Below are 26,802 nucleotides of genomic sequence, written 5' to 3'. Positions count from 1 at the left end.
TGACTTGATGAGACTTGTAGATGCCTTTGGTGCAGTATTATTAAATAGATTAAAGGAAATTTATGCTTCTTTTGAAAGAAACATTCTAAACAAAAATGAAGGTCACATTCTAGTGAGTGTGGCAAAGGACCTGCTTGGGAGGTAGAAAGCGGGTGAATCTGTACACACGTAATGAGGGTCATTTGGCTCCATTTGCAAAAGTTTTCAAAATATTCATGCTTTCGATCCCATAATTATACTTACTGGAACTTATAGAATCTCAAAATTAGCTGTAAAGATGCACTTTACTGTGCTGTTTCTAATATTAAAAGTTGGGAACAACCCAATGGTAGGGGATTGGTTAAATAAATTAGGATATATCCATTGTATATATCCAAGAAGAAAATAGTAAATTATATGAAAAGCTGTGGTCAACCACCAGGAATGGTTGACCAGACCACACGTGCCATACAGTTCTATTTTTGTACATAAATTACATTGAAAGACAACAGGAAGAATACAGATGAAAATAGTAACCATGGAGCTTCTGAATGGTCAGATATTTTCGTCCATTTGTTTAGTTATATTTTTGAAAACCTCTTTGATACTATGTATGACTGTGCCCTATTGAAATACTATACCCTTGTTTTAAGATCAGGCTTTGATAGGATTAAGGTAGGACTTGGCAAGTGCAAGTTTTATATGCTTGCAATGAACCAGGGCTTGAGAAAGAAGAAAGATGGAAAGTCATTCATTGTCCATTTTCTTGAGAAGTCTTGATTTCCTCCTATTTCCTGCTGGGTACCACCTTTGGCTCATCTCAAGTTGGTGGGGAGGCTGACGGGAGTGTACTGTTTCTCCAGCCTACCCTGCACCTTGGCCCTGGTCTCTGGTCCTGAGATGTTCCACATTCACTCTCACTTGAGCTGGGAAGATGTCTACTGCCAATCACAGCTTCCTGCATTTCCCTTCTCCTTCCCTCTCCTCCCTGGCAGCCCATCCCCTCTCTCCAGAGGCTCTGCCTTCAAGTGTGCTCAGACAAGCTGAGGCAGAGGAGCCAGGCATACACCACATTCTTCTCTTTCCCTACGGGTGCCTCAGTTTGGAGCCCTCCAAAGAGGGGAGAATTAAAAGGGTAATTTACTATGCTGGGAGAGCCCTTCCCTTCTGTAATCGCCCTTTACCAATGGTCAGTTCTGATCCTGAGCCAAATAAAGAACTGGCTTCAGATGTCTCAAATCTTGACACTCTTAAAAGTCAGTGTCCACTCCCCTCACTACTTGCACATGTAATATTTTCTGAAAAGTTTTTTTTTTTTTGACTGGATCAGTGGATTGACCCTCATGAAAAAAGTAATGAAGGGAAAAGAAGAATGTTTTTGCTCCACCCAATACAGATGGTCCTTATGTCTCCTCCTTATTTGCAATGCAAAAAAAAAAAAAACAAACCCAGCCCAAGAAATAAAGGGGACAGTGGGTGGGAATAGGAAGGTCCTAGGAGAGCTCCGGTAATCACTCATTTGTGAAGAAAACTTTAGTAAATAACATAGCACTTCCCTGAGACAGGCCAGGGGATTTGAATGTGAGCTCAGCCCATCTAGGTGACCCAGGGGACCAAGGAAACAAGAGTGTTCCATCCTTTTCTTCCAAGAAGCATGGTACTCTCATTCATTCTCAAACTTTCGAAGAGAAGCCATCAGGTTCAGGGGAACTTAATTTAGGAGAATGGGCATTTGATTGGGTTTCTTCTTCTTCCTGGAAACTTTCTTTGAATATCTTTTTTTTTTTTTTTTTTGCTTCACAGTTTGAAACTCACCTGGAATGTGGGGTTTCCTTATAGGCCCAGAAGTCGTGGTTGCCCCACCTTCTTGACTCCCACTTGAATGTCCTAAGGGGAAAAGCAACAAGATCTCTTAGCTCAAGTTTGGAATGCACAACCAGGAGTTCTTTTCAGAGCAACACGTGGGGCCAAGTTCCAAGGTCTGCATCACTAAGAAACTATTTATAGATTGAAGCCATAGACATTTATGGTGTTATGTAAAAGACATTGCAAGACAATCCACCCCCCTCAAGAGTTCCATGCAATTAAGGGGAAGGCTCAGAAATGTTATTTTGTGTCAAGGAACATGAAAATTCATAGAAGCTGGGTGGTGCAGTGGTTAAGACTTTGGGCTCTAGCTGGGCAGCCTTGGATTCCAGTCCTACATCTGCCTCTTGCTAACAATGTGGGCTGGGTCAAATTACCCTCCTTAAGTCTTGGTTTTCTCACTTATGAAATGGGGATGATAATAATAGAATCTACTTAATCATCATTTCACAGAGACTCAAAGAACTATGCAGTCATGGTAGTTGTGTGTAATTATTAATCTCTATGTTTAATTCAGGACCTTGCTCCTCCAAGTGTGGCCCCTAGGCTGGCAGCATAGGCATCACTTGGGAGCTCACCAGGAATGCAGAATGTCAGGCCTTCCTACAAACCTACCGAAGCAGAGTCTTCATTTTAACTAGATCTCTAGGGGATGCAATGGTCAGTTCTGGTCCTGAGCCAAATAAAGAATCGGCTTCAGATGTCTCAAATCTTGACACTCTTAAAAAAGTCAGGTGTCCACCCCTCTCACTGCTTGCACATGTAATGTCTAAACTGAATCTAAAGATCACCTCTAGTATCATCACAGAAGCCAAAACAAACACCAAATAATAAAGATCTGGGAGCGATGACCTTTTGTGTCAATGAAAAAATCACCCTTGTAGGTTCCTTACCCATGTATTAGTGGAACACACCTTTGTTGGAAAAATGAACATTTTCTACTACTAAATATTGTAATAATAAGGAAATGATCCCAAAGTCCCAGATGGGAGGGAAGCATTGCAAGACCTACAATCCACAAGTCAAAACAATAGGTGGCTTATCAAAATGAGAAGGGCATCATATTAAAATTAAAACAACAACAACAACACCTTGCTAAGAGACTTACCTAAATTAAAGCTTCATGAATTTTGTGTGTTTGTTTTTGCCTTTTGATGCTTCCTCTACTACCTGAGAGCAAAACTTGAAAATGTCCTACTACAATGAGCTTTTTCCTCTAGCAAATAGGAACCTGCCATAATCTACCGAAGGCCACTGAGGAGAGAAAACTCAGATGTTTAGCCAGTCAGCAGATTTAGACAGCAGGGACTTAAATGAATAGCTTTTCTTAGAGAGTCAGACTTTGGAATCTGCAGAAAAGACCCTGAAATCTTGATTACAGTGATTATTTGGGGTAGGAAGACTCCTGTTTATATAATTCGATGTTTTAGTTAAAACTCATAATAGAGCAAATTCTTACCAGATGTCTTACTGTTTCAACATACTCCAGCCCATTTTTGACAATGGCCTTTTACTCCACAAACCTCAAAAGTGTCCAAAGCACTTACCCTAAGTGCCTGCCAGGGTCCTTGGTCATTGGCAGGTCTTCATCTGCACAAGTTGTGGGATAGTGGCCATCTAAGTTGGAGATCTTTGGCTTTGGAAACCACCTAAGGTACAGTCACTCTCTCTGGTCTTTTTTTTGTTTGTTTTGTTTTGTTTTGTTTGTTTTTTCCTGACTCACAGCAGCCTTTGATATTTGAAAGGGAGACCATTAATAGATCATAATCTCTTTATTTTGATTTTCCAAAAAGTGCTCCCAGCAAGGAAAGATCTGGGTGTGTACACAACAACCTGAAACCTCCTGTTTGAACAATAGACACCTGCACAGGAGCCAAACAAAAAGACCAGCTCCCGCCCACCAGATTCTCACTTCAAGCAAAAGCTGAAGAGGATGGACAAGAGACAGCAGGCTCCCCTGAGCCAGAGAGTTCCACAAATCCATCTAGGGTAGGACTGGCAGGGAGAGCAAGTTCTGTAAAGAGGGGCACCAGGCACCCTGTTGGGAGGTGAGACCCAACCTGAGACACAGGCAGAGAGCCTTCATTTGGCTTCAGCTGTGAGAAAGGCAGTGGAGGAGAGAGCTTCTCAAACTTTGACTTCTACACAAACCACCTGGGGGGTGTTAAAATGCAAATACTAATCCAGTCTGTCTGCGTTGGCCAGAGATTCTGCATTTCTAGCCAGCTCCTGAGTGGTGTCTCTGCTGCGGGTCCAAGGACCACACTTCAGAGTAGCTGGAGTCTTTTGGTTTCAAAGAGCAGGACTTTTAATAATAACTCCCTACTGTTTCCAAAATGCTTGCACATTCCTGACACCTTGTGCTCCTCATAAAAACTCTAGGGGGTAACTGAGGCTAGTTGATCTGCTCTGCTCTTTACTAATAGGATCTGAGGCTGGGAAAGGTCAAGGGCCCTACCCAAGGAACCTTCAACTTCTGTCTCTACTTCAGAAGTATTTCAAATGAGCCCTACATTCCCATGCTCTTCCATAAAGGGTTATTATCAAAGCCACCATGTAACTATCCATTTTCAGATTGGCTTTAAATCTGTAGGCGATCCTTGACCCAATTTGGGCATGAAGGGGAGGATGATAATTTACATGGATTAACTGGTTTGTGTGAGGTCACCTGGATTTGCAATGCTAACAGGAACCACAGTAGGCAGCAATGGCAGAGCCTCTCACTAGCCCCAGCATGAGAGATCAGCTGCCTCACGTCAAACTTTTGCTGCCGGAAGTACTGTTTTCAGGCATGAGATCTGAGAGCAAACAGGAATCTATTTAATAATGTGTGCCTGGCAGTAACTATGGTCATAATGGGCTGCTTTCTCTAGACTGTGCTTATGAGAGGGAATGCATCTCTGGGTTTAACACCTGACTCTGTCACTCAATGGTCATGCCAATTTGGTTACTTACTTACCTTCTCTGAGCCTTAGTTTCCTCATCTGGAACATGGGAATAAAAAATGGTCCTTATATATGACACAGGGTTTGTAGTCTAATTAAATGAATCAATATTAGATGAACTTTGAATTTGATAATTATTGATAATTATTGCCCTATAGAAATAGAAGAAATAGCAGTCGCATATGGTCTAACCTCTGAAGTGTTTTGAACAACGCTGCTAACAACTCAGTAAACTCTTAAATGCTAGCCATTGTATCATGTGACTTTAAATCAATGCCCTGTGACAAATTATCGCAAATTTATTAGTTATGAAACTGAATCTCCAACCCTTTGTGTATCTTTCTTGGTTAATGTGTAGAGGAACTGGGATCAGGATATTCCTCTTTCAGACTCACACTCTTAGTCATTCTGGCAGATGGCAAATGTTAACAAGCAGCCCTGCTTGAATTCTCGCTGATCCTTTCAGATGGAAGACTTGCCTCCAGAGCAGTAGTTCTCAAAGTGTGGTCCCTGTCCCAGAAGCATCAACATTACCAGAGAATTTATTAGAAGTACAAATACTTGGGCTGCACCCCAGATCTACTGAAACAGAAACTTTCAGGGTGGGGCCCCAGCAATGTGACTTCACTCACCCTCCCTGCGATTGTAATACATGCTAAAAATGTGTGAACAACTTCTCAGGAGACACTGACTCACACTTCATTGGTAATCTTCAGGTTCAAGGATTATAACAGTAAATGACTACAGAGGTTTCAAACTCACCAGCAGATCCAGATCCACGTGTGGTATGGGACCTCCCACCTGCGTCTTGGTCTCCTGTCATGAGCAATGATGGAAGGTCAGTATGGTGCACTTGCATTTTCATACAACCCGTCACTGGGTTCAATCTTTTAAAGGTAAGCAAGGAACGATGGAAAGAGACTGGAATGGGCCCATGATATTAATGACTGCTCACTGCTTGGTGCAATGATGAGTGCACTTGAACTTTAATCGGAATTAAGGGAGCTGAGGTAGCATAGGTCCTCAAGGATGACCCTAGGAGATGTGCTTTTGGTAGAAATCCAAGAACGGCGGCAAAGAACTCTCCCACAAAAATATGATGCCCTCACAGGTCTGAGGTTGGGACTGGACATTGTGTATTTTAAATAAAGACAGTAAAAATTGGATTATGAGACTTGTGATCACTGTGTACTCTGGCTCAGGGCATGGAACACTTAAAGAGACTTCTTGAAGGCAGGTAATGAGTTAAAACTAAAAAATCTTGTGATGGAATGATTTAAAGATTCAAAAAGAAAAGTCAACCACCTATTTAGGGGAAAGGGGGTAAAATAAAAGTGAAAAAAGAAATTGTGAGATGGTAACGTGTGAACAATGTGTATCCAGGTATTAGAATTAGTTCTTAATGATTTTTCAAAAGTCAAGTCTATATTCTCAATACAAATAGTTGATATAATCCCATCTTCTCAAACATCCATTACTATGATGCTTAATCTTAGACCAACTCAAGAATTGCTAAAATCTATATCTACAGGTCAAATCCCAGATTTAGCCTATGGAAATTTCCTGTCTTCTCCACCCCACCCCAACACCATATTTAAAAAAAAAATACTAAGCATACTAGAATCTTGTTTTTAAAAAAATCACGATAATGGTTTCATAAAGTGGCTGTAGTCATCCATTGAGAAGGTACCTGGAAAGAAAACAGTAACCTGATCATCCTCATTTCCCTGATGAGGAAAGGTGATCAACCTCATAATTATATTAGAGAGATTGCTTTGTTCCTTGGTTGATGGTTAGAATAACAGACGGCAGCACTTGCTGAAATGCCCCATTGTAATCCCCGATACCAAAAGCACCACCACCATCACCAAAACCATCACCAGCACTGCCACCACGGTTCTGAAAGAGTTAGTTCTTAGTTATAAACATAGAGACTGAGAAAAATGTATGGGCAGAAATACACTTGGATGAGTGTTTGAATGAAAACCAAGGATGGGAATCAGACTATTCACTAATCATTTACTCCACGGGGAACCATGAAAAGTCTGTCCGTATGGTTACCACCTCTTGTACACTCCATAGAAGGGATCAGTATCTGGGAATACAGATTGTATAGAAGGCTTTTTATCACCAAGGTTTTGTAAACCTTATAGGATACGGTAACTATTAAAATTGCTGTTTAAAATTTTAAATCCATTAGGTTGCACAACAGGCCTTATTTTGCCAAGAGAAACTAGCAGTACTCTTTTTTTTTTTTGTACTAGGGATTATACTCAGGGGCACTCAACCACTGAGCCACATCCCCAGCCCTATTTTGTATTTTATTTAGAGACAGGGTCTCACTGAGTTGCTTAGCGCCTCGCTTTTGCTAAGGCTGACTTTGAATTCATGATCCTCCTGTCTCGGCCTCCAGAGCTGCTGAGATTACGAGGTGCTCCCAGGTGGTAGTACTCATAACACTCACTTCTCCAGAAGAAATCCAACAATGGTTCTTGGAGTTTTTAGCAAGGAAGAATAGAACCGTGCTAAATGGAAAAACAAAAAAACAAGAAATGTGAGGGGGCTCTGTCCTGCCAGTATTGCTGAGGTCAGTATTTTTCTTTGAAATCCTGGTGTGGGCAGCCCAAAAGAAAGGCCAAACAAGTGACCTTCTAGAATTTCTTTTCCTACATCAGGCATAGCATCACACAGCCACCTGTTTTATATATTAGGTTTCTTTTTTTTTTTTTTTCTTCTTTTGGGAGGAAGGATTGCGGAGGGAGGGTCTCTGTTATAAAAAAATGTGTATTTAAATTCACTGATTTTTAATATATTAATGAGCCATAAGAAGTACTCAAATAGCTGATACTAGGAAGAGGGAATTTGTTTTTAGTTTCCTAGCTAGAGAGAATGTTTTCTAGTTCCCCCCTTTTTACTGTGGATTTCTTAATGCACAGTGAGAAACAAACAAAAGAATAATTAGAGAACTGCTTATTTGAGAAGAAAAGTCTCATTCCAAGTGCATATCAGACTTAATTGAATAAGTCATTTCTTTGCCATTACAATTAAAGAAGTGGTTTCTATTCATTAATAGTAGATTGGATCATGAAGCTTTTAGTTCATCATAACTAGAAGAGATTAGCCACCAGCCCATCACCAAAGGTAAAATTGATCGATCCATCACCAAAAAAAGATAATAGAGGAAATTACTCACACAATTGGGTAAACTATACTAAATAGGCAGCATATATTAGTTGAATCAAATGAAATTGCCAATATTCAATTATTTCCACAAAACCATTAATTTCATATGGTTCAACTTGATAGATCAAGGAAGAAGACAAAGAAAGAAATCTCACCATAGCAACCAAGTCACACACACACACACAAAAAAAAATGGAAAGTGCCCTGGTAAATGGAAGCATTATTTTTATCCTAAATAAACCTGAGTTTACTGACAGTAGAGTTGGTGTCCAGGATGAAAGTCACAAAGTTGCCTAATCACAGCCTACGTAGAAAATAGCCCTTTAATAGGAAAAAAGTGCATGTGGTTTCTCTCTGTAAAGAAAGCAAACCAGATAACAAGTGGCCAAATTACCTGGTAAAGAGCCATCAACATTAGAGGTGAAATCTCCAACAGGAACTTCAGTGACTCCAAAGACCCCAGGCTGAGCAGGGGTCACGGGGATGAGGGTCCTGTTTTCCCTTGTGTCTGGGTAGTGGGAGGTTTTACCTTCCAAAGAGATAGTGGAGTCTTCAGGAGGATTTCCACCTCTTCTTCCACCTCTGCCATCATTCCTATCTGTGTGGAGGTGGAATCGATGAAAACCCCACATGTGTAAGATCACCACCCTCCACGTGCTTCTTTTCAGAGCATGTGATTGCTACAAAAGCCTTCCTCTTGTTATCCAAGAACAAAAGCAAAAGACAGGGAAGTTGGTCACACTATTGAACAAAACTGATATTTTTCAATAGATGCCACCTGGACGGCACTCAACAGAAGTGACTGTAATACCCAGAAGAAGCATTTGTTGAAACATCTGCCTGAGCTGTTAAGGTAAGGCTTAGGCCGCGACAGCTGTGGCCTTGAAGTCAGCTCAGGTACTAGACAATTTTGTGCTCTTTCTCAGCGGAATCCACCTTCAAAGATCTAGAAGGAACACCGCATTGAAAAGTAAAGCGTGAAAGACAAAATTATGCTGCCTGCAAGTGAAATAGAAAACGCAAGTTTTCAAAGACCTAAGGCTACTAACTTAACTCTTCCTTCCTTTTCCAGGAGGGCACTGCTTCTTGGTCACCAGCACCACAGAGTTGCGTTCCAGAGGTCAAATGGCAAAATAATATTGTTAATGTAAAGAATGTAAAGTGATGGAATCAGACTTTTACAGCAATCGCAAATAGTATAGAAGCAATACATTGTTTTTAAACCAAGTCACCAACTCTAGAGCTTGAGAAGTATGGCCTTAGAGATTAAGCAACACAGTTTACATTTAATGTACAATGGCTTCTAAGAGGTCAAAAGAGCAGAAAATGCAGAGACCACCACCAGATGCACCTTTTGATCAAAAGAAGCAGTATAGCAACAGCCAGCTGAGGTCCCTCCACCAAAGACATGGAAAAAGCACCCTTAAAATAGTGGTGTTTATCAACAGCTGAAGCCAACTGAGCTTTTTTATCCTTACTGCTAGACGTGATAGTAGAAACAGTTGTTTGCTCTTTATCTTCTTCCAGTTTTCCATGTGACGTAGAGAAGCTCTGGGAATGACTGTGCTCTGTTTCAATGAGGGATGAAGCCAGTGTTATTTTGAACCATAATACAAGTCCTCTGAGATCTGCTAACAGGAAGGATCTACGCACAGGTGCATGGGGAGAACGAGATGTGCCATACCGCATGGAGAAATATGCAGAAGAATTCCATTTTGTCTCTACCTTCTTCCCCTTTGTCTCTGGATACAACCCATCAAGGTCAAGTGCCAAGGTGAAGCCTGAACCAGAACTCCCCACCCACCATGGATCAGCCCAGTTCCCACTATAGCATGGCACCCAGACCCTCAAGAAAACCAGAGAACACGGAGACATGGAAAAGGAATATTTAAATGTTAGTGTTCCTATCAGTAGTCAAAAGCATCTAATTGCGGGTCAACAAACATGACTGTAGGAAAAAAATAACACTGTGTAGGATACCTGTAACCACAGAAGAGAAAGGATCCCATTTAGGATGACCTGCTTGAGTAACTCAAATCAAATTTATACAAGGAAATACATAACTCCCTTCTAAAAACCATTAAGTGAAAGATACCATTTCATTCTATTATTGGTTTTTTGATCTCGTCTGTGGACAGGGATTCTCATCACTACACCAAGGAAATGGTTCCCTGGGCAAACACAGGACCCTCAGTGTTCTGAGGTTGAACCGTTGCCCATAACTGAAATCACTTTGAGTGTTTTGAATTCATTTCATTTGCATTCTTCTAGGAAAGGTACTGACCTTTGAGTTGCAGGTGCAAGCACTCCATAAAACACACCCATCAGCCATGACCACCACCAAATAAACATTACCAAGAGACAGACATCCACCAAATCCCAAACCCAACATCAGAACAAAAGCCAGAAGAAACATAAAATGGAAATACAAGCTCTTCATTGGCAGAAGCCAGTTCATAGGCTTATTTACCAGCTCCTTTGATGCTTCACACTGTGCTATTTATATGGCCGACAATCAACACATGCTTGCTGATCTTTTGCTGGGCCTCAAGGGCTCATATAAAAGACTCTCCCCATTATGAGTAGCAAGCAGTAAAATGAGACCCTCTCAATTCTGGATTTCCTTCATATTCTGCCAAGAAATTATGAATGACTTTAGCCTGATCTCTAGGATTTGCCTGCATATGGTGAAAAATAAGGCTACTTGAAGTTTAATGCTGCTTCCTACCGAATGCTTAGTGATAAAAAAAAAAAAGGGGGAGGGGCATTGGCAAATGTTCCTTTCTTTTGTCCAGGTCCTCGGGGACCCTGCCACCCTTGTCAATTGTCAACAATGTGCCTTGTCCCTCCTCTGTGGGTTAAAGTGGTTTCCCTCCTCTCTCTGGCGATCTGGCTCCCAAAATTGTCTTTTCACAACCATAAAAGCAATCTGTCTGCCTCTACTGAAGCAAGGCTGGGAGTCCAAGGAGGTGGTCAGTTAAAACAAAGAGAAACCTCTGTCCTCTCTGAGGTCTTGGGTGTCCCTGATATGAGTACCTAGAATGCATTTGGACATCCATTTTTATCTTCTTCCTTCCTTCCTGATCTTTCCTTTCTCCTTTGTTCTTTCTTCCTCCCTTTCTCTCCTTCCTTCTTATTTTCGCTCTTTCTTCCTCTTTTCCTTCCTTCCTTTCCCCTCCCCCTGCAGAAAGTCATTGAATCTGGAGGGCACCAAGAATGAAGGTAATGTCAGGTTTCAACGACCCACAAGAAATATAGACAACAAAGACAGCATAACATCCTGGGCTGAGCAGAGCCACGTAGCAAAAAAAAAAAAAAAAAAAAAAACCAACACACGATTCCACCACCAAACACTGCATCTTGACCAACATGGGAAAGAGCCGAAGCAGGAAGAGAGGTCAACAAACATGGCTGAGTGTCATCATCCTTACGAGTTGTCACTGAAATAGGTCCTGTCCAGTTGACGACTTCCACTGAATCTGTGTTTGGATCGGCAGGAGGCTGAAGCGTTGTACTATGACTGGAGTCCACATCTGAAGGAATTAAATCAGTGTTATTGCTTTATTTCCTAAACCACCGCCTAAGGGTCATTTATGTTCTGTAGCCAGAGGAAAGAAAGCACATAACTGATTTCAGAGCTCCAGAGTGGGGATGATTGTTGTTTCTCAGAATGTCACAAGAAGTAACCAGCTTTCCCTGGAGGGCGGAGTGGTCTCAAAATCATGATTTTGGTTTGTTTTTGCTGAGTCTAGAAAGATGCTACATGAGCACAGGATGGGACTCCCAAGCCTTGCAGAGGCAGAAACATAACCCATGTTAGTCCCATTCCGTGCCCATGGCCTTTCTTAGACACGCAGAATCACCTCCCACCTAGTAGGCAAAATAACTCTTTAACACCCTTCTTCCCTCAATGAGTCCTTTTTTGTTTCACAAAGTGAACATGTAAATAAAACTGAAAAAAAAAAAAAAAACCCAAACAATCATTACACAATACTACCTAGGCAGAGGCCACAGGAAGTACCAGGGACAAGAAACAAGAAGCAGTGAATGTCACTGAGTCCCTCCCCAAGAAGCACAAATACGAGGTATCTTTGAAGTTTACTCTCTATAGTGATGAGTGTTGCAGAAACTTAGCACCAAAGTATTTGAGATCCTATTTTTAATAGTTATCACAGGTCTATTCTGTTGAAAAAACAAATCCTGAGGGAAACAGAGGCCAAAGGTTGAGTCAATCCACCCACACTATTGCCTCTGGGGAAATGTAATCAGTTCCAAATGGCTCCAGAGGAGAGTGCTGAAATACTGGGCACTGCATCTACAGGGAAGTCTTCACAATCTAAAAGAAAAGATCATCAAGATCTTTGTAGGATAGAAATGTATGGCCGACTCTACTATCTCAGATTTCAAGGAAGAGGAAAGGCCAACTAACTCAAATTAAAATTCCTAGTAGATATTCTTGTTCATTTTCCTTTTTATTCATAGACTCCTTCAAGAGGTAGTATGCTCCTCCTCAGTTGAAGCCAGCTGTATTGTCCTTACCTGCTCACCATGTAATGGGATCCCTTTCTCTGCCTCAGTTTGAAGACTCTTTAGTTTGATTCTGAGGATCTTTTACTGCCTTTGTTTTCTACTGCATGTCATCAGATCCCCCAGGAGCCATGTTGCACTAAAATGTGTGCAGAGGCTGCATGAGGCACTACAGGAACTCAACGCAATGGCCCCAACCTAGCCATTCAACTCTTCTTCCCTATGACAAGGGATCCACCAATCTGACATAGTTATTTCTTGCCTTTTCTTCCTTTGTGGCCTTCCTTATGTGAATCTCCTTTTGTTAAAAAGAAAATCTTTTACTTCCTTTCTCTAACTACCCAAGTTTTTTTTTTTTTCCCATTTCCCCCCCAAACAGATCCAGTCCATCTTCCTCTAATGCTCTCTGGAGGGTGTGGGATGCTCTGAATTTATTGAGCAATTACTGTTGGCAATAGTGATTTCACATCTCTTTCTGCTTCACATTGTTAGGTCTATTTTGATGCTAAATGCTTTCTTTTGCCAGCTAATTGTGTTTCTTAAAGAGCATGGGCTATGGATTATTCAACTTATTTACTACTGATAAAAGAGGAGCACTACATACTAACAATTCTTGAAGTTTCTCCCAAGCAAATTGTCACCTGTTATGATGAAGAGAAATTCCTTTTAAGCATACAAGTTGATAGGATCAATTCACAATATTCTAATCTTGCAGAACGATAACTACTGTCTTTCTCTCTTTTTGAATTGCTCATAGGTAAGTAAGAAAGAAGGGTATTTAAGAAGTCAGGAATTCCATCTCATTTAAAAGTTGTTCACCCATTAAATTCATGAACATTCACTGAAAGCCAAGAAGAGTCTAAATTCCAAATCATTAAATACCATATTATCTCTAAACATGACAAGAATAATCAAGTTTTCTGAGCCTTTTAGTCACTTTTTTGGTATAACTGCTCATCAACTCTTTAACCTCTCTGATTTTTCTGCCAAAGACAAGTTATTTCTTAGACTGCAATGGAAATAGTCACTGACTCCGTAACCTGTTCTTTTGAAAACCTTGGGTTAGAAGTAAATGGAAGAGGGCTTTGATTGTGGCTCAGCGGTAGAGCGCTTGCCTAGCATGTGTGGGGCCCTGGGTTTGATCCTCAGCACCACTATTTTAAATAAATAAATAAATAAATAAAAGTATTTTATCCCACTACAACTACAACTTAAAAAAAAAGGTAAATGGAAGAGCAATCTTGGGACTAACCCCTCCACATGGGAAAAGACTTCCACTTTCACACTATATAAATAATAATCCTTTAATGCTCTTGCAAAATTATTTATTCTAATATCAGGACTTCATATTCGGATGAATGTGTCTATTTCTCCTGCCAAGAAAACTGAGTTCTGAAGAAATTTCAAGTTCCCAGGGAAAGGAGATTGGCCTAAAACCCAGGACACATTGCTAAGAGAAATAACTGCATGATTTTAAAAACATAATATATTCATTAATGATGGTGGAATGTGACGATCATTATTATCCAAAGTACAGGTTTGAAGACACGAATTGGTGTGAATATACTATGTATACAACCAGAGATATGAAAAATTGTGCTCTATATGTGTAATAAGAATTGTAATGCATTCTGCATTACAATTTATATATAAATTTATATATATATATATATATATATATATATATATATATATATATATATATATATAAAATTCAAATTCATATATAAATTTCAAATGTTCAGAGACTATTACCCATGGTTCTTTCTGTCTGATGACCTCGTCCCATTGGATGTGAGATTGGGTCAAAGTAATCAGTCCAGAAATCGTCCTCTTGACGCTGTGTTGTCATTCTTTGATCTGGATGGCCGTCGTGGGCTGAAGCTTCCATGACCATGCAGTTCAAGCAATTGTCAAAGTGTTAATTGACATTTGTCCAGGGAAACACTGATATTTTTCAAAAGATTCTCTAGATCAAACATTACAACTCTCTTTCTAGTACACAGGGCAAAGAGATTTCATATACAGAATGTTTTAGCAGGTTTGGGTTCATTCATGCTCATTTTCTTGGCAACTGGCATGTGAACTAGAGGACACAAAGCATTAACAATTTCTGCAGTGGGTGCAGGATGAGTTATAGGCATCAAGGGAAGATGAAGAAACAGCTCTTGATCCGTGCTGTGTCAATCCCCTTAAAGGGAAAGTAAAGCACCCAAGTGCATGATGTCATGCAGAGAAAACCACATTCCAGTGAAATACACAAAAGATGGTTAGTGATCTAGAGAAGGAATCAGATAGATAACGTATTGCCACGGGCTAAACATGAAAGTCATTACCATTCATCACCAAAGCATGAATGGAATCCATTAGAAACATAACCTCTTAACAATGGGACTCATGGCACAAATGACACATAAAAATGTGCCTTATGCCTCTGCCCATTCTTCACCTATGGAGAAGGATAGATTAAAAAAAAAAGCTCACAACAGTATCTCCCCAGCAACAACCATAACCACATAGCCAGTCACTGAATCCCTTGCTCTACTAGGAATTCATTCAAAAGTTGCCATGCACTGGAAAGATATTCTGCATTATATTCTATATTGCAAATGGAAACATGGGACTATTTTCCACTGGTAGCAAGTAAGAATGTGAAATTCACATTCTTTACAAAGCAGAGTGTATCTCAATACTTCAGTCACACAGACAAAAAGAATCATGCACGAGAGCTTGCAGAACTAAGTGATTTGGCATCACTTAGAGAGAATGATATGACTTGAGTCCAATTTCTACAGTCCCACGATTCAAGAATAGAGGAGGTGAATTGGTTATACATATGAGGAAAGCAATTGTACACTCAAGGAGAAATCACCAAACAGATATGCACAAAAGCCCAAAAGATGTCAGTTAGGTGTCATTTTTCTCATAATATTGGGTTCTGCTTCTTTCTACTCTAGGGTTCTAACAACATTCTTTCTCTGAAGCCTAGTATTTCGCATGACCATATTATAAGGATGGGCCCACATTAGATAGTAGATTTCTTTACAAAAGGAAGCATTTTATAAGCTTAGTGTCTCTGTTATAATCTCACTAAGGGATGCCCAAAGCTAGATCTGAAAGTGATATTCTCGAGGGCATATTCCCTGTGTTTCCTTTGTGTGCTTGTAGCTATTCCTGTTCAGGTGATTTTTAGGAGCCTTTAGGGTTTGCCTCTGTGTTCACCACAACATGACTTTTTCAGAAACCTAACAGGACCTTTCCTTCATTATTCTTTTGTCCTGTGTCCTCAGTGCTCAGTATTCAATTCAAAAGGAAGTTCCCACTCAAGTTTGCTTATTAAACCATCCATTACCAGTTGTCCCTGCTGTTGAATGAGACTCTTCTCTTGGTGTTTGGTGATATCCCCCGTGCCATCCATTCCCAAACCACTGTTCTCTCTGCGTGGCTGTTTCTTCTGTTGTACTACTAGAAGTTTCCCAGGCTGTGAGAAGAATGTCAATTGTGAGCCATTGTGGTCCCATTTCCTCATCAATAGCTCTTATACTTTAAGGGCACAGACTCATGAGGAGAGACAGTAGAAAAGGAAGACAACAAGGAGATACACCACTAATATTCAGAAAGGAATATTAGAAATGAAATGGCCCCATCCTTTAATTCTTCAGCTGAGAAAACTAGGATCCAAAGAAATTTTAATTGGTTCAAAATCATGTGGCTGGATTGGTACAAAGTTAAGGCCAGGCCATAGCCTATGAGTTTCCAGGACTATTCTTATCTTACTGTGGTGAGTGGCCCCACATATCCTGTCTAAGAGAACTGTTCAAAGAATAAACTCTTTGCTGACTTTGGAGGAAGAGTATAACAACTTATGACATGAGTATAGTCGGACAACTCACATGGGTCACGTTCCCTATAGCACACTCAGCAAAAATGTACCAGCAATGGCTTTACCCATTGTGAAAGCTGTTGGAATGTCTAGGGTGTTTCAACACTGACCTATAACATGGTTACAACCCTATGGCAATGTCCCCAAACCACTACCTTCTGACATTAGGCTCATTAGTTCCAGGTCTTTTAGGACGTGTTCTGCTTCAGTACAAAATGTTTAGAATAACTTCTAAGATACACTACTAGAGCCCAAAAGGGACTATAGACTTCCTCTCTCTTCTTTTTCCTATTAGAACTCTTCTTTGTTAACCCAGCTCACAATCATTATGTCTATATCAAATATATTAGGCTAAGAAATCACATGTGAGCCTGTTGGACATGTTCAGTACAATGTGCAGGACTTATTGAACAGTGTCCTAATTTTTTCTTTGGTTGTCTGGGATCCCTCAGATGAGTGATTCCCAAAAGCTCCTTTAGCCTCTAAGTCACTGTTTATTACATGTCCCCTACAGGGGTATTCAAGGTTGTTAGAGTGGTAGTTGAACCACAGTTTCAAAAATGCTACAAACTGTTATCTAAAAAAAAAAAAAAAAAAAGCTTACTTTATTCCAAATAAGGTAGGCATCTCTCAGAGTTACAAATCTGAAAGAAGAGAACATACTTTTTTACTTTTTCTCTTTTTGTTTGCATCCTATTTTGATAGTCAAGCGGTGAGACTGGAGATTCATTTAAAAATTCTGAGGTGTTTGTGCATAAGGAGAAATGACAGTGAGAGTATCAAAGCGTCCCCCAAGTTCCCCTGGGTTTGGAAACAGAAAAAGAGCAGTTGTAGAATTCAAATGCAGACCATGTATATTACTGACTTTTCTCCAAGAGTTCAAGGGATGCCATTTTATAACAGAGGAAGAGAACATGAAATAGAAAGGGGGTTTATCATACATCCTCACAGACGAGAAATATTCCAAAGATCCTTCTGTTTGTCAAACTTTCCTTCCAGATCCTCCACCAAGCACTCAAAGAACGCACTCTTCACCATACATTTCCATAAACCCACACAAATCACCCACATGGGACCTCTGGGAATCTTTAACACAAAATTCTATCTCAGATATAGAATTTATCTCAGATACACATTTTGGCCTTTCGTGCAACCTGACAAGTCAGCATTTTTCTTCCAGTTTCTAAAAATTGTGTGCAGATTTGGCCCCTTTTCAGCCTCCGCAGAGATCATGACTGTTCAGAGACACAGAGTATGGCCAATGTCTAAAAAATGTCTTCCCTAGTCCCCCGAATGTCTTTACTCACTCCCGTAACCAGAGCTGCCGACCGCCATCCTTACTTGTGCTTGTTGAATGTGGGGCCTCCTCTTCATCCTGATGCTCGTGGTGAATGAGAGGAGGCTGTGGTTCCTGGGTCCGGTTTTCTCCATGAGCACTGGGGCCATCTCTGTCTACGTCTGTTATGGTGAGGTTATACATGCTGTGATTTTTTTTTTAATCAATCAACTTTTATTGGTTTTCTTCTTCCATTTATGTACATGCTATCTAAAGGTGTTATGTCTGAACAGTACTTCTGAGCATCCACTCTCATAAATTTGAATGATTTCACTAATATGTCCCAAGAAAAAAAATGAATGGGCATGAAATTTCTTCACAATTACTTGGTATTCCACCATAAGCACTTTGTCAGAGATGGTGCCATAGACCACTCAAATGTATTCATTTTATAATAAGGACACAAAAATTACCTTGTGCCCAGATGGTATGACTGATATCTGACTCCTAAATGGAATTGAGCATCCTTATGAAAGTTCACTGAGAATTTGTGATGCAACATTAACTAAATTTTCCACTGTGTCCTAAGGGTTGACAATTGCAGCATCATATCTTTCGAAAAATATCTTTCGTTAATTACATATAACCCATTACCAGTTATTCTTGTGGTTTTCTCAAGTGGTGCTTCTGGGTTTGAATGGCTTGGCCTCCATTGGTTCCAGTCCTGGTTCTGTTCTGTGTGGTCAGAAACCCGTGGAGTGGTTGAAACTGTGATAACGATGATTGAAGCGATTAGGGAAATGTTATTTCTTGAGCCTTCACAAATCGTACTGCACATTTACTCCTTCTGTAGTCTATACAATGAGGCATCTATACCAGGTTGTATAGATGGTTGCATGGAAACGGAGAGAGAAAGCAGAGAGAGCCTTCAGCTTGATCCACCATATTGTGAAGCATCTCAATGTCCTTTGCATTCTGTCATAGAATACGTTGGGGTTCAGAACATGAGATCTTCTTGGAGAAAGCAGCCAAAGAAACTGTGGTAGCAGGAAGAACAGCTTTGAATACACCAGCCCTCCACCGAGGATCACCAGAGATGACAGAGCTTTGCCCATCCATGCAGATTGGTAGGTGGCCCTCTGCACTTGAAAGGCCAAAGAATTGGTATCGCTGGCATTTTTGCTACCTCAGACGGAAGAGGCAGGTGACTGAAAATTATACCACAATGATCACTATTTTGTTAGTAATCTTGCTGGAGAAACAAATACTCTGAGCAGCGAGAGCTTTTCTGTAGATGGTTCTGAGAAAGAACATCTACCTAGAATAGCAATATGGTTTAGCTTCATAACTCTGAATGTTTCTCAGACACCCATGGTAATTCGCATCAAATACAAACTATATCATGAGCAAGCCATTCATAGCCAATGAAAGAAAAACAAGATGGATTACAGTCAATAGAAAAAGTCCAGAAGTAACCCATCACCATCAGAAAAGTGCGTTGAAAAAAAAAAAAGAGGTATATATCCATATAACAGTTCCCTGATATTGTCATACACAAATATTTGGGTTAGAATAGCATAAACATCTAACAGAAGGATCATGACAAAATTAGAATGTCTTTTATGAAAAGGCTATTTGCAAATCCATCTTCTTTCAAAGCTTATTTTGATACCCAAATAACACAAAACTATTTCACAAGTTAAGAGAATAATGTCTAGAATCATGAAACACATTCTCAATAGGCATGAAAAATGGTAGCTATCCTTCCCCTCCAAAAGGAAAAGGGTATCCTGTTGAATCACAGGCATAGACACTCAGCAAAAAAGTGAATGGAAATTGAAAAATATGCTCTAGAGATGAAGAAATAGTGAAGGGAGTTTTCCCCTGGAGCCTGATCATACAGTTTATTTGCAGGTTGATCTTTTGGGGTCACCATCCAAGGGATTTTGGTTTCCCAAGTATCAAAACCATATTTTTTAACAGATGGACCTACCTAAGACTGGGCCACATCCTGAACCCAGGAGACAGTGTACTCATAAACTCCAGTGATTTTGGTTATTTGGTTTTCTTTCTGAAAGTATTAAAAAGAGCATAGAGGGGCTGGGGTTGTAGCTCAGTGGTAGAGTGCTTGCTTAGCATGTGTGAGGCCCTGGGTTCGATCCTCAGCACCACATAAAGATAAATAAATTAAATAAAGTTATTGGATCCATCTACAACTACAAAAAACATTTTAAAAAATTTTTTTTAAAAAAGAGTATAGACTAAGCTCTGCAGAGATGTCCAGTCTAAGGAATATATATTTTAAAGCTGTAAAATAAAGAATGGAGTTCATTTTGAGTATTTGTTGTATCGCTGCCATATGCTCAGGTGCTTTCAAAATCTGGGCTATTCTTTTAGATCCCCTCCTCCCTGGGTGCTATTCATTTGGGGATGAAACTCTCAAGTTTCAACAGGACAGACAGAAATTCAGTGACCTGGGAGAGCTCATGTAACACCTCAAGAGCCTTATCTCTAAGGAAAAGCAAAGCTGTGATGGAGTACTTTCAAGATTCTCATTCTGTCCAGCAAAACCATAGGTCATTACAGGTTCATGTGAGAAACTCAGTCATCTGGCAGAATATTTGACCAAACTTGGTATATTTTAATTTTAAAAGAATATTTTTTTCAACTCAATTTTCATGTCTTAGTTCTCAAAAAGTTTTATAATGGTCACAAATTTGTATACTATTAAGCAATTTCACTATTTGCTTGTAATAACTAGCAATGCCTTGTTTAAGTGAGCTAATATTTACCCTTCTTTTCAATGTCTTTTAATTACATGTTTGCTAAAATTCTGGGTTTGTTCCTTTGACTTCAACCAGGTTTTGATTAAGACAACTCTTGAGTTCTCACTCCCCTGTTTTAAGCCTTTCTAGGCCCTTCTAAAAGCCTTCAATTCAGGGACATTGGCAATTTTGAATTAATACTCCCTTAATCACTCTTCAAAAGCAAGGGCTTTTTTCATCCATGTGCTCCCAGCACCCAGCAGAGCAGGTAGACAGTGAGTATTTGTTGTGATGTTTTCACATGTCATTCTCTGACAAACCTTGATAACTCAAAGAGAATCTATAGTAGCCAATCTCACCGATAAACAAAATAGGAAGAACCTAAGGCATTTGGTTCACTTCTCCAAATATGTTTAGGTTGTCATTAAAAAAGAAAGAAATCGTATCTTATTTCTTCCTCCACAATCATATGGGGATATAACTAAGGGATCATCATAAGTCCACCCATTTTTCACATTGACTCTTTTCCAAGAGAAATACTATCAGGTGTCACTTAGGTTAATTAGTAAAACATGCAAAAGTGGTTCTACTGGAATTAATCATTCTTACTGGTGCTGGAGACAAAGTCTTCATCATCATCAATGCCTGATCCAGAAAAACTGACGTGTTTGTCTCTTTCATCTTCGTTCTCTTCATTTGGCTCCCAGCCTGTTGAGATGGCATTTGAATCCATACCTGTTATGGTGACTTGCGTTAGTGGTAGAGCTGGATGCCAAGTAACCCATTCCTCAGAGGAAGAAAGTCAGGCACAGCAGGTGGAATGGATTTCCCAAGATTTCAAGAGGAAAGGGAGAGGGTTCTTTCGGACTTGCACCTGAATCTAATCTATAGATCTCAAAGCAATTGCTATGAACCTTACATCAGAACCTTCACTTTAAGGAAGAATAAATACGGACACGGCTCCACCAAAGAAGTAAACACAGAACACAGCAAACTAAAAACATCGAAAAGATAGTCAAAACTCCCCTGTGCTTTCAGATGCAGTTCTTAATAACTCATTATTCACATTCTTTTTAAAAGCTGGAGTTCCAAGAAAAGAGTGGAAAGGTTTCACATATGCCTATTTGCTTTATCAAGACACCTTCAGAAAAACTTTGAAATCATGTCAATGATTTCTAAAATGGTACAGTAGCATTCATAATTTTCTAATTTATTTTTTTTAATCTTTAGCATCAGATTATGGTATCTCTCGAAATGCAAATGGAAGTAATGCTGTAATTCCCAACAGTACTTTGGCAGACAGAGAAGGTAAAAAAAAAAGTCAATTAACAGACAAATAATGTCTGGCATTTTATTAGTCAACCAGAAGAGACGATGAAAGTGGACTCCAGTCTAAATTCTTAGAACTTTTCCTTCTTTTCTTTTGAAATCAATCATAGAAAAGGAGATGGAAACTTTCAGCTTCTCAGTGGTTACTGCAGAAGACCTCTTTTTTACTAAAAAGAAGTTTTCTGCATTCTGAATGAGGCTCAGGCTATCTTATGAAATGACCATTTGCTTTGCATACCATTAGTGTCCATCCCAATAACACAACTGATGGAGGTTTTCTATATTTTCCTATCTCAGCTAGGTTATTTCATTTTCTCATAAAAAAGTTACAAGCCTTTTATGACTTCAATAATTTTGGAGTAGGCATAAGCATTCTTTCAAAGTTATAATTTTGTTCTATCCTCAAGACAAACCTGCCCCTGTTCATAGTTCCTCTACTATCCTCCTCCTAGGAGTTAGAAATCCCACAGAGAAGAAAGAAGAAAACTGCATATTAGTTCCATGTAATCAAAGATAATGATCTCAGAACTCATAGTCCTTCCAAAATCATCACAAATATCTGTGTGACCAGAATGGACTTTAGACTTGAACATAATCCCATATGGCAATGAAAATCATTAAAGATGGTCAAGAAAATATATAAGATAACCATAACTCATTACCAGACATTGTTGTTGTAAGAAGATGATTCCTGGACTCTGATGGTTGAAACAACCATGAAAGCCAGTCCTGGGCCTCTTGCTTCTTGGTTGCTGTTTCAGGAGCAGTAGCACTAGTGCTCATCAAAGCGGTGGTAACCACGACTAAACGGATTGTTGAAAAGTGAATTGTGAGTTCCTAAGAAATAGCATTGTGTATGCTTTCACTATTTTTTTTTCCGTACTCAAGAGAATCATCTATTCTCAATAGATGGAAAAAAAGGGAAAAGGCCAAGAAATTCCATTTCTTTCGGAGGCCCAGACTAGAATTCATAGAATGTGAGAAATGGAAGGGCCTTGAATATAATCTGGCTCAAGCTCTTGATCTTAAAGATGAAAAATAAAAGTGCTGGAAAAATTTGCTGACTTGTGTGAAGTCAGAAAGCTAATTAGCAACTGCATGAGAGCTCTGAATTCTAGAAGTTTACAATGTAAAATGGGGATGGAAATTTTGTCTACTCCGCCATGATGCCAAACTAGGACCAGTGGTAAGACTTTCAGGGGGATGGGTGTTCTTCCAACAGCCATGCTACAGCTTCCTTTAGATTAATGGAATAATCTGAACAATCCAACATCAAACTTCTTCAAGAGAAGCTTTGTTCCCCATGATAAGGAAGATCACTTGGCAGGAAAGTTGTGTAAGTAATTAAATGATTAGAAATGCTGATTGAACCAGACTATTTAAGATCCTCTCCAAATCTGAGCGTTTATGATTCTACACCCCAGGTCTTTAGAGTCCTAACCCCTTAATCTTCCATACACTCTATCTTGGCTAACCAATATCATTCTCCAAGAATTTAGGGTATGATATTTCTGCCAGATATAATCCCAGGAATCCAAAACACAGGAAAAGAGAACATGTAAAGTAGGAGACTGAAGAAGATGTCTTTCCACTTTCTCCATGGAGACTCCAAATCCCCTGGGAACCTTGCCCAGAGTCATTTATTTTATATCAACACTATTATTTTACAAAGCAGAAAAGTCCATTTTTAGTCCCATATGAGTTGAAAATAGTATAGCAACACAGGAAAAGAGACAAAGTGTCCCACTGATAAAACCAGAAGCAAGAATCTTGACTTGAAAATTTCCAAAGATTGACATTTCTGCCACCATGACGTGCAACGGAAGAATAGCGGATGAGAGGCGACAAAAAAATTGAGAACAAGTTCAAGCAGAGAGGCTGAGACCATCATTAAAATCCCAAATACAAAAGACGAGTGAGATTTCTTTTTTCAGATTTCAAGAAAGCCCAGAATGATCCCAAAAGAAACACAGCCAAAGAAGACCTTTTCCTTCACACTATTTTTTTTTCTGCAAAGGTCAACACTGTGCTGCAATCTCTCTCCCACCTGACCCCAACATATCCTAATCAGTGTGACATGGAACCATAACATAACATAGCACTGTTGTCATATATGATTATTTATAGAAGTAAAGGATATAGTTTATTCTGTCTCAAAAGCAAATGTGAAGTATCATCTTTCTATTTTTATTTCTTCCCTTTTGCAGAGAGGATGCCTGCTTATTTTGAAATATGATCATATTCTCCATCAGCAAAAGCTAATAAATGGAGATATGCTTCTAAACCCCTGCCATTGTTATAGACAAAACCTTTCTCCCTGAAGCTCCCACTTTAAAATACTTTGCAGGAATTTAGAAATCATAGGCAAACCTCCAGGAACCTGTAGGCGACCTAGACTCTGACGTAGAACCACATCATTTTCTACCTTACAGTAAAGGTTTGAAGTATCCAAACGAGTGTCCAGGACCTGCCCTTTCCAGGTGTAAATCATGGTTCCCTCTTTTACTACTAACTGTGATAACTGGGTCAGCAGGAAATAAAGGTGTGCATCTTCCAATAGACTTTTTTCCTAGAAGATATTTTTCTCAATGAATCGCATAATCAAAGCATCTGAAGGAAAAATAATTTTGATTCTACATACATGATGCCATTAAAAGAACAAATTAGGTATTTAGGGGATCTTGTCATATCCCCAGAGCTATTTGCTTTTTTGACAAGGAAAACAGCCGCAGATCCTGCTCTCACTAGTGATGCTGAGGGGCCCTCAGTGGGATACTTGGGCATGATAATGGATATTCTTTTTCTTATCATTAAAAGACCTGGCATTCAAGACTATCGATGAGCAAAAGACATAGCGATTTACCTGTGGCTGCTGTTGTTGTGAGATCCTGAGTCTTAGGCTGTGAATTACCAAACCAGGACCATATCCAATTACTTCTCTTCTGAGCTGATGCACGGCTGTTTGAGTGCACAGTGGAGGTAACTGGATCGATTATGAAAACATTGTTGAGTGAGATTCTCTCTGTCAGAGTTTACTCTCCATTCTATATAAAACATCTGTATCTCTTATAGAATGAAGATTAAAGAAGAGATATTGAGGTGTGTGGTTTTTTTTTAATCTTTCCAGCCTTCTTTCTAACATCTCCCAACATCTTAGAACAACATCAGAAATGCAAATTTGTATGGGTATCAATCCAGTGCTTCTCAATCTCCCAATTGAACCTCCTAAAATAATGATCAGAGCAAAAATCAAGCCACAGCTTAATACTGCAATGGAAGGAGATTTGTTTTTTTCTTGACTGGGTGACTGGACCATGCAATATGCTAGAAGGTCTTCAATGCAGCATGACATAAAGTTGCTTTCATTCATTCACCTTTGGAGTATCTTTGGAGATGCTTGCATGTATCATTTGGATCTATCTACAACACACCCAGCTTGTGACAACAACTGGGACTTCAAAGCTCTACCCATACACATAAAACTCAGACCACATTTTATACTTGAGCAAGAATATCACGAAGGGTGTGTGCTCCAAGTATTGAAATCAGATCAAACTTTCTCAAGTATCCACTCATCACTTTCTGTCACTTTGGATTCAATTCAGTCTGTGTTTCCAGACAAGAGGCAAAAATGTCAAAGTTAAAGATTTTGAAGTCTACTCAAATTAGAAAAAGGATAACAGTAGCATTTTGTAATTTAAAAATCTCTCACTTGACTCTCAACTTGGACTTGAGTCCAAAATGTTTCTCCATAAAAACAGAAAGGTAGAAATCATCAAGACAAATATATAAACATTATTTGAAATTATTAAGACATATTTCAAATCATACATTCCTGTGAAAATGTGATACAACTTATGGACTCTTCCTTAAAAAAAAGTGACCCTATACATAAACACTCAACATTTTGTGCGTTGTTTCAAGTGGTTCCTGAATACCTTCTCATTATAAACTTTGGCGTTACACATGCCAAATTCCTATAACAGGCACAACATGGTCCATGCTATAAAGAACACATTAGTTCAGAACAGAAAGCAGAGAGATAGGAGCCAATTTCCCTTATTATGTCCCCAGTAAACCTGAGCGTCCCTTAGAAAGCCCATAGACACCCTGTTCTCACCTCAGTAACTTTATGAAAATAGCTTAGTTCCCGCCACTTTCACCCTACAGTACACCAGGAAAAAAAAATAGCAACAAAGGAAATGAATATAAAAGAGCAAGATAGAAACAGGCATTATTTTCATCTTCCTGAAAGGAGTCGTATGAGAGGGAAAGATGAAAACAGCTTCACCCTTGCCAGCACTTTCCAATTTGCCCCACCCAAGTAGGCCATGCCAAACCAAAAGAAAAAAAAAATTACTTGTTTGACACCCAGAAGACAAGGAAATTGAGACTTCCAAAGCAGGAGTTGGCTTCCTGAATTAGTTTTGGTTTCTTGATTCCAGAGAGTTCCAATCACCAATAGGAAGGCACCGATTGACACACCTCCAGGAGGGCTCTTCCAAAAATAACACTTATGATAAACAGCCCATGGGAAGTCCAGAGCCGTGTAAATGGTTGGTCTTGTTAGCTTTCCCTTTGCCACCCACTAAGGACCCTTAAGAAGGAATGAAGCAGTCAAGCCAAAGACAGGCAGCTTCCACGTCCCCAGCCAGCCCTCCTCTTGACCTCTGCCTCCCTGCATGCATTAGGGAGGATCTGCAGACACTGCCTCTGGCCATGGCCCAGTTCAGTCCAACCGTGATAAGGCCAGGGAATCTCCTTCCTGGACTCAGAAAATCTGATTCTACTTAGGAGCTCAGCATTGTTAACTCTTCCCAGTATGCCACAGGCTACATTCAAGTTTCCACCCGGCTTTTATTTGTTCTGTTTTCTGGTCTTTGTTTTGATATACTTCTTTGCATGGATTAATCTCTTGGAGCTGCCGTTGGCCTTAGTGAATCCTAGAACACTTCAATAATTCTCCACTTAGCTCTGGACTCACCCACATGGACAAATTAGTTTCTCTCTTCCATCCTTAACTATTAAAAGAAACAGCTAAGTACTCTG

The 26,802-nt window shown here is 39.7% G+C and overlaps 1 protein-coding gene across 5 annotated transcripts in view; it reads right to left on the bottom strand.

Moving 5' to 3' along the window:
- CD44 (CD44 molecule (IN blood group)) overlaps positions 1 to 26,802 on the bottom strand; it is an 84,449-nt gene that overhangs the window by 9,761 nt on the left and 47,886 nt on the right. Inside the window, exons 6-15 of one of the 5 annotated variants that reach the window (XM_081280097.1) lie at positions 21,034 to 21,159; positions 18,314 to 18,427; positions 17,725 to 17,841; positions 15,853 to 15,981; positions 14,256 to 14,384; positions 11,405 to 11,506; positions 9,452 to 9,541; positions 8,368 to 8,571; positions 5,553 to 5,606; positions 1,795 to 1,866 (exon numbers count right to left, since the gene is read on the bottom strand). In XM_081280097.1, the coding sequence (XP_081136223.1) occupies positions 1,795 to 1,866; positions 5,553 to 5,606; positions 8,368 to 8,571; positions 9,452 to 9,541; positions 11,405 to 11,506; positions 14,256 to 14,384; positions 15,853 to 15,981; positions 17,725 to 17,841; positions 18,314 to 18,427; positions 21,034 to 21,159 (1,137 nt within the window). The remainder of the gene's footprint in view (positions 1 to 1,794; positions 1,867 to 5,552; positions 5,607 to 8,367; positions 8,572 to 9,451; positions 9,542 to 11,404; positions 11,507 to 14,255; positions 14,385 to 15,852; positions 15,982 to 17,724; positions 17,842 to 18,313; positions 18,428 to 21,033; positions 21,160 to 26,802) is intronic. The other 4 variants (XM_081280093.1, XM_081280094.1, XM_081280095.1 and 1 more) reach the window with 4 other exon arrangements.

Source organism: Spermophilus citellus, assembly GCF_964194105.1.
Source record: "Spermophilus citellus genome assembly, chromosome: 2".
Classification (NCBI taxonomy): Eukaryota; Metazoa; Chordata; class Mammalia; order Rodentia; family Sciuridae; genus Spermophilus; species Spermophilus citellus.
Note: the sequence above shows the minus strand (reverse complement) of the source record. Positions and strands in the feature narration are given on the sequence as shown.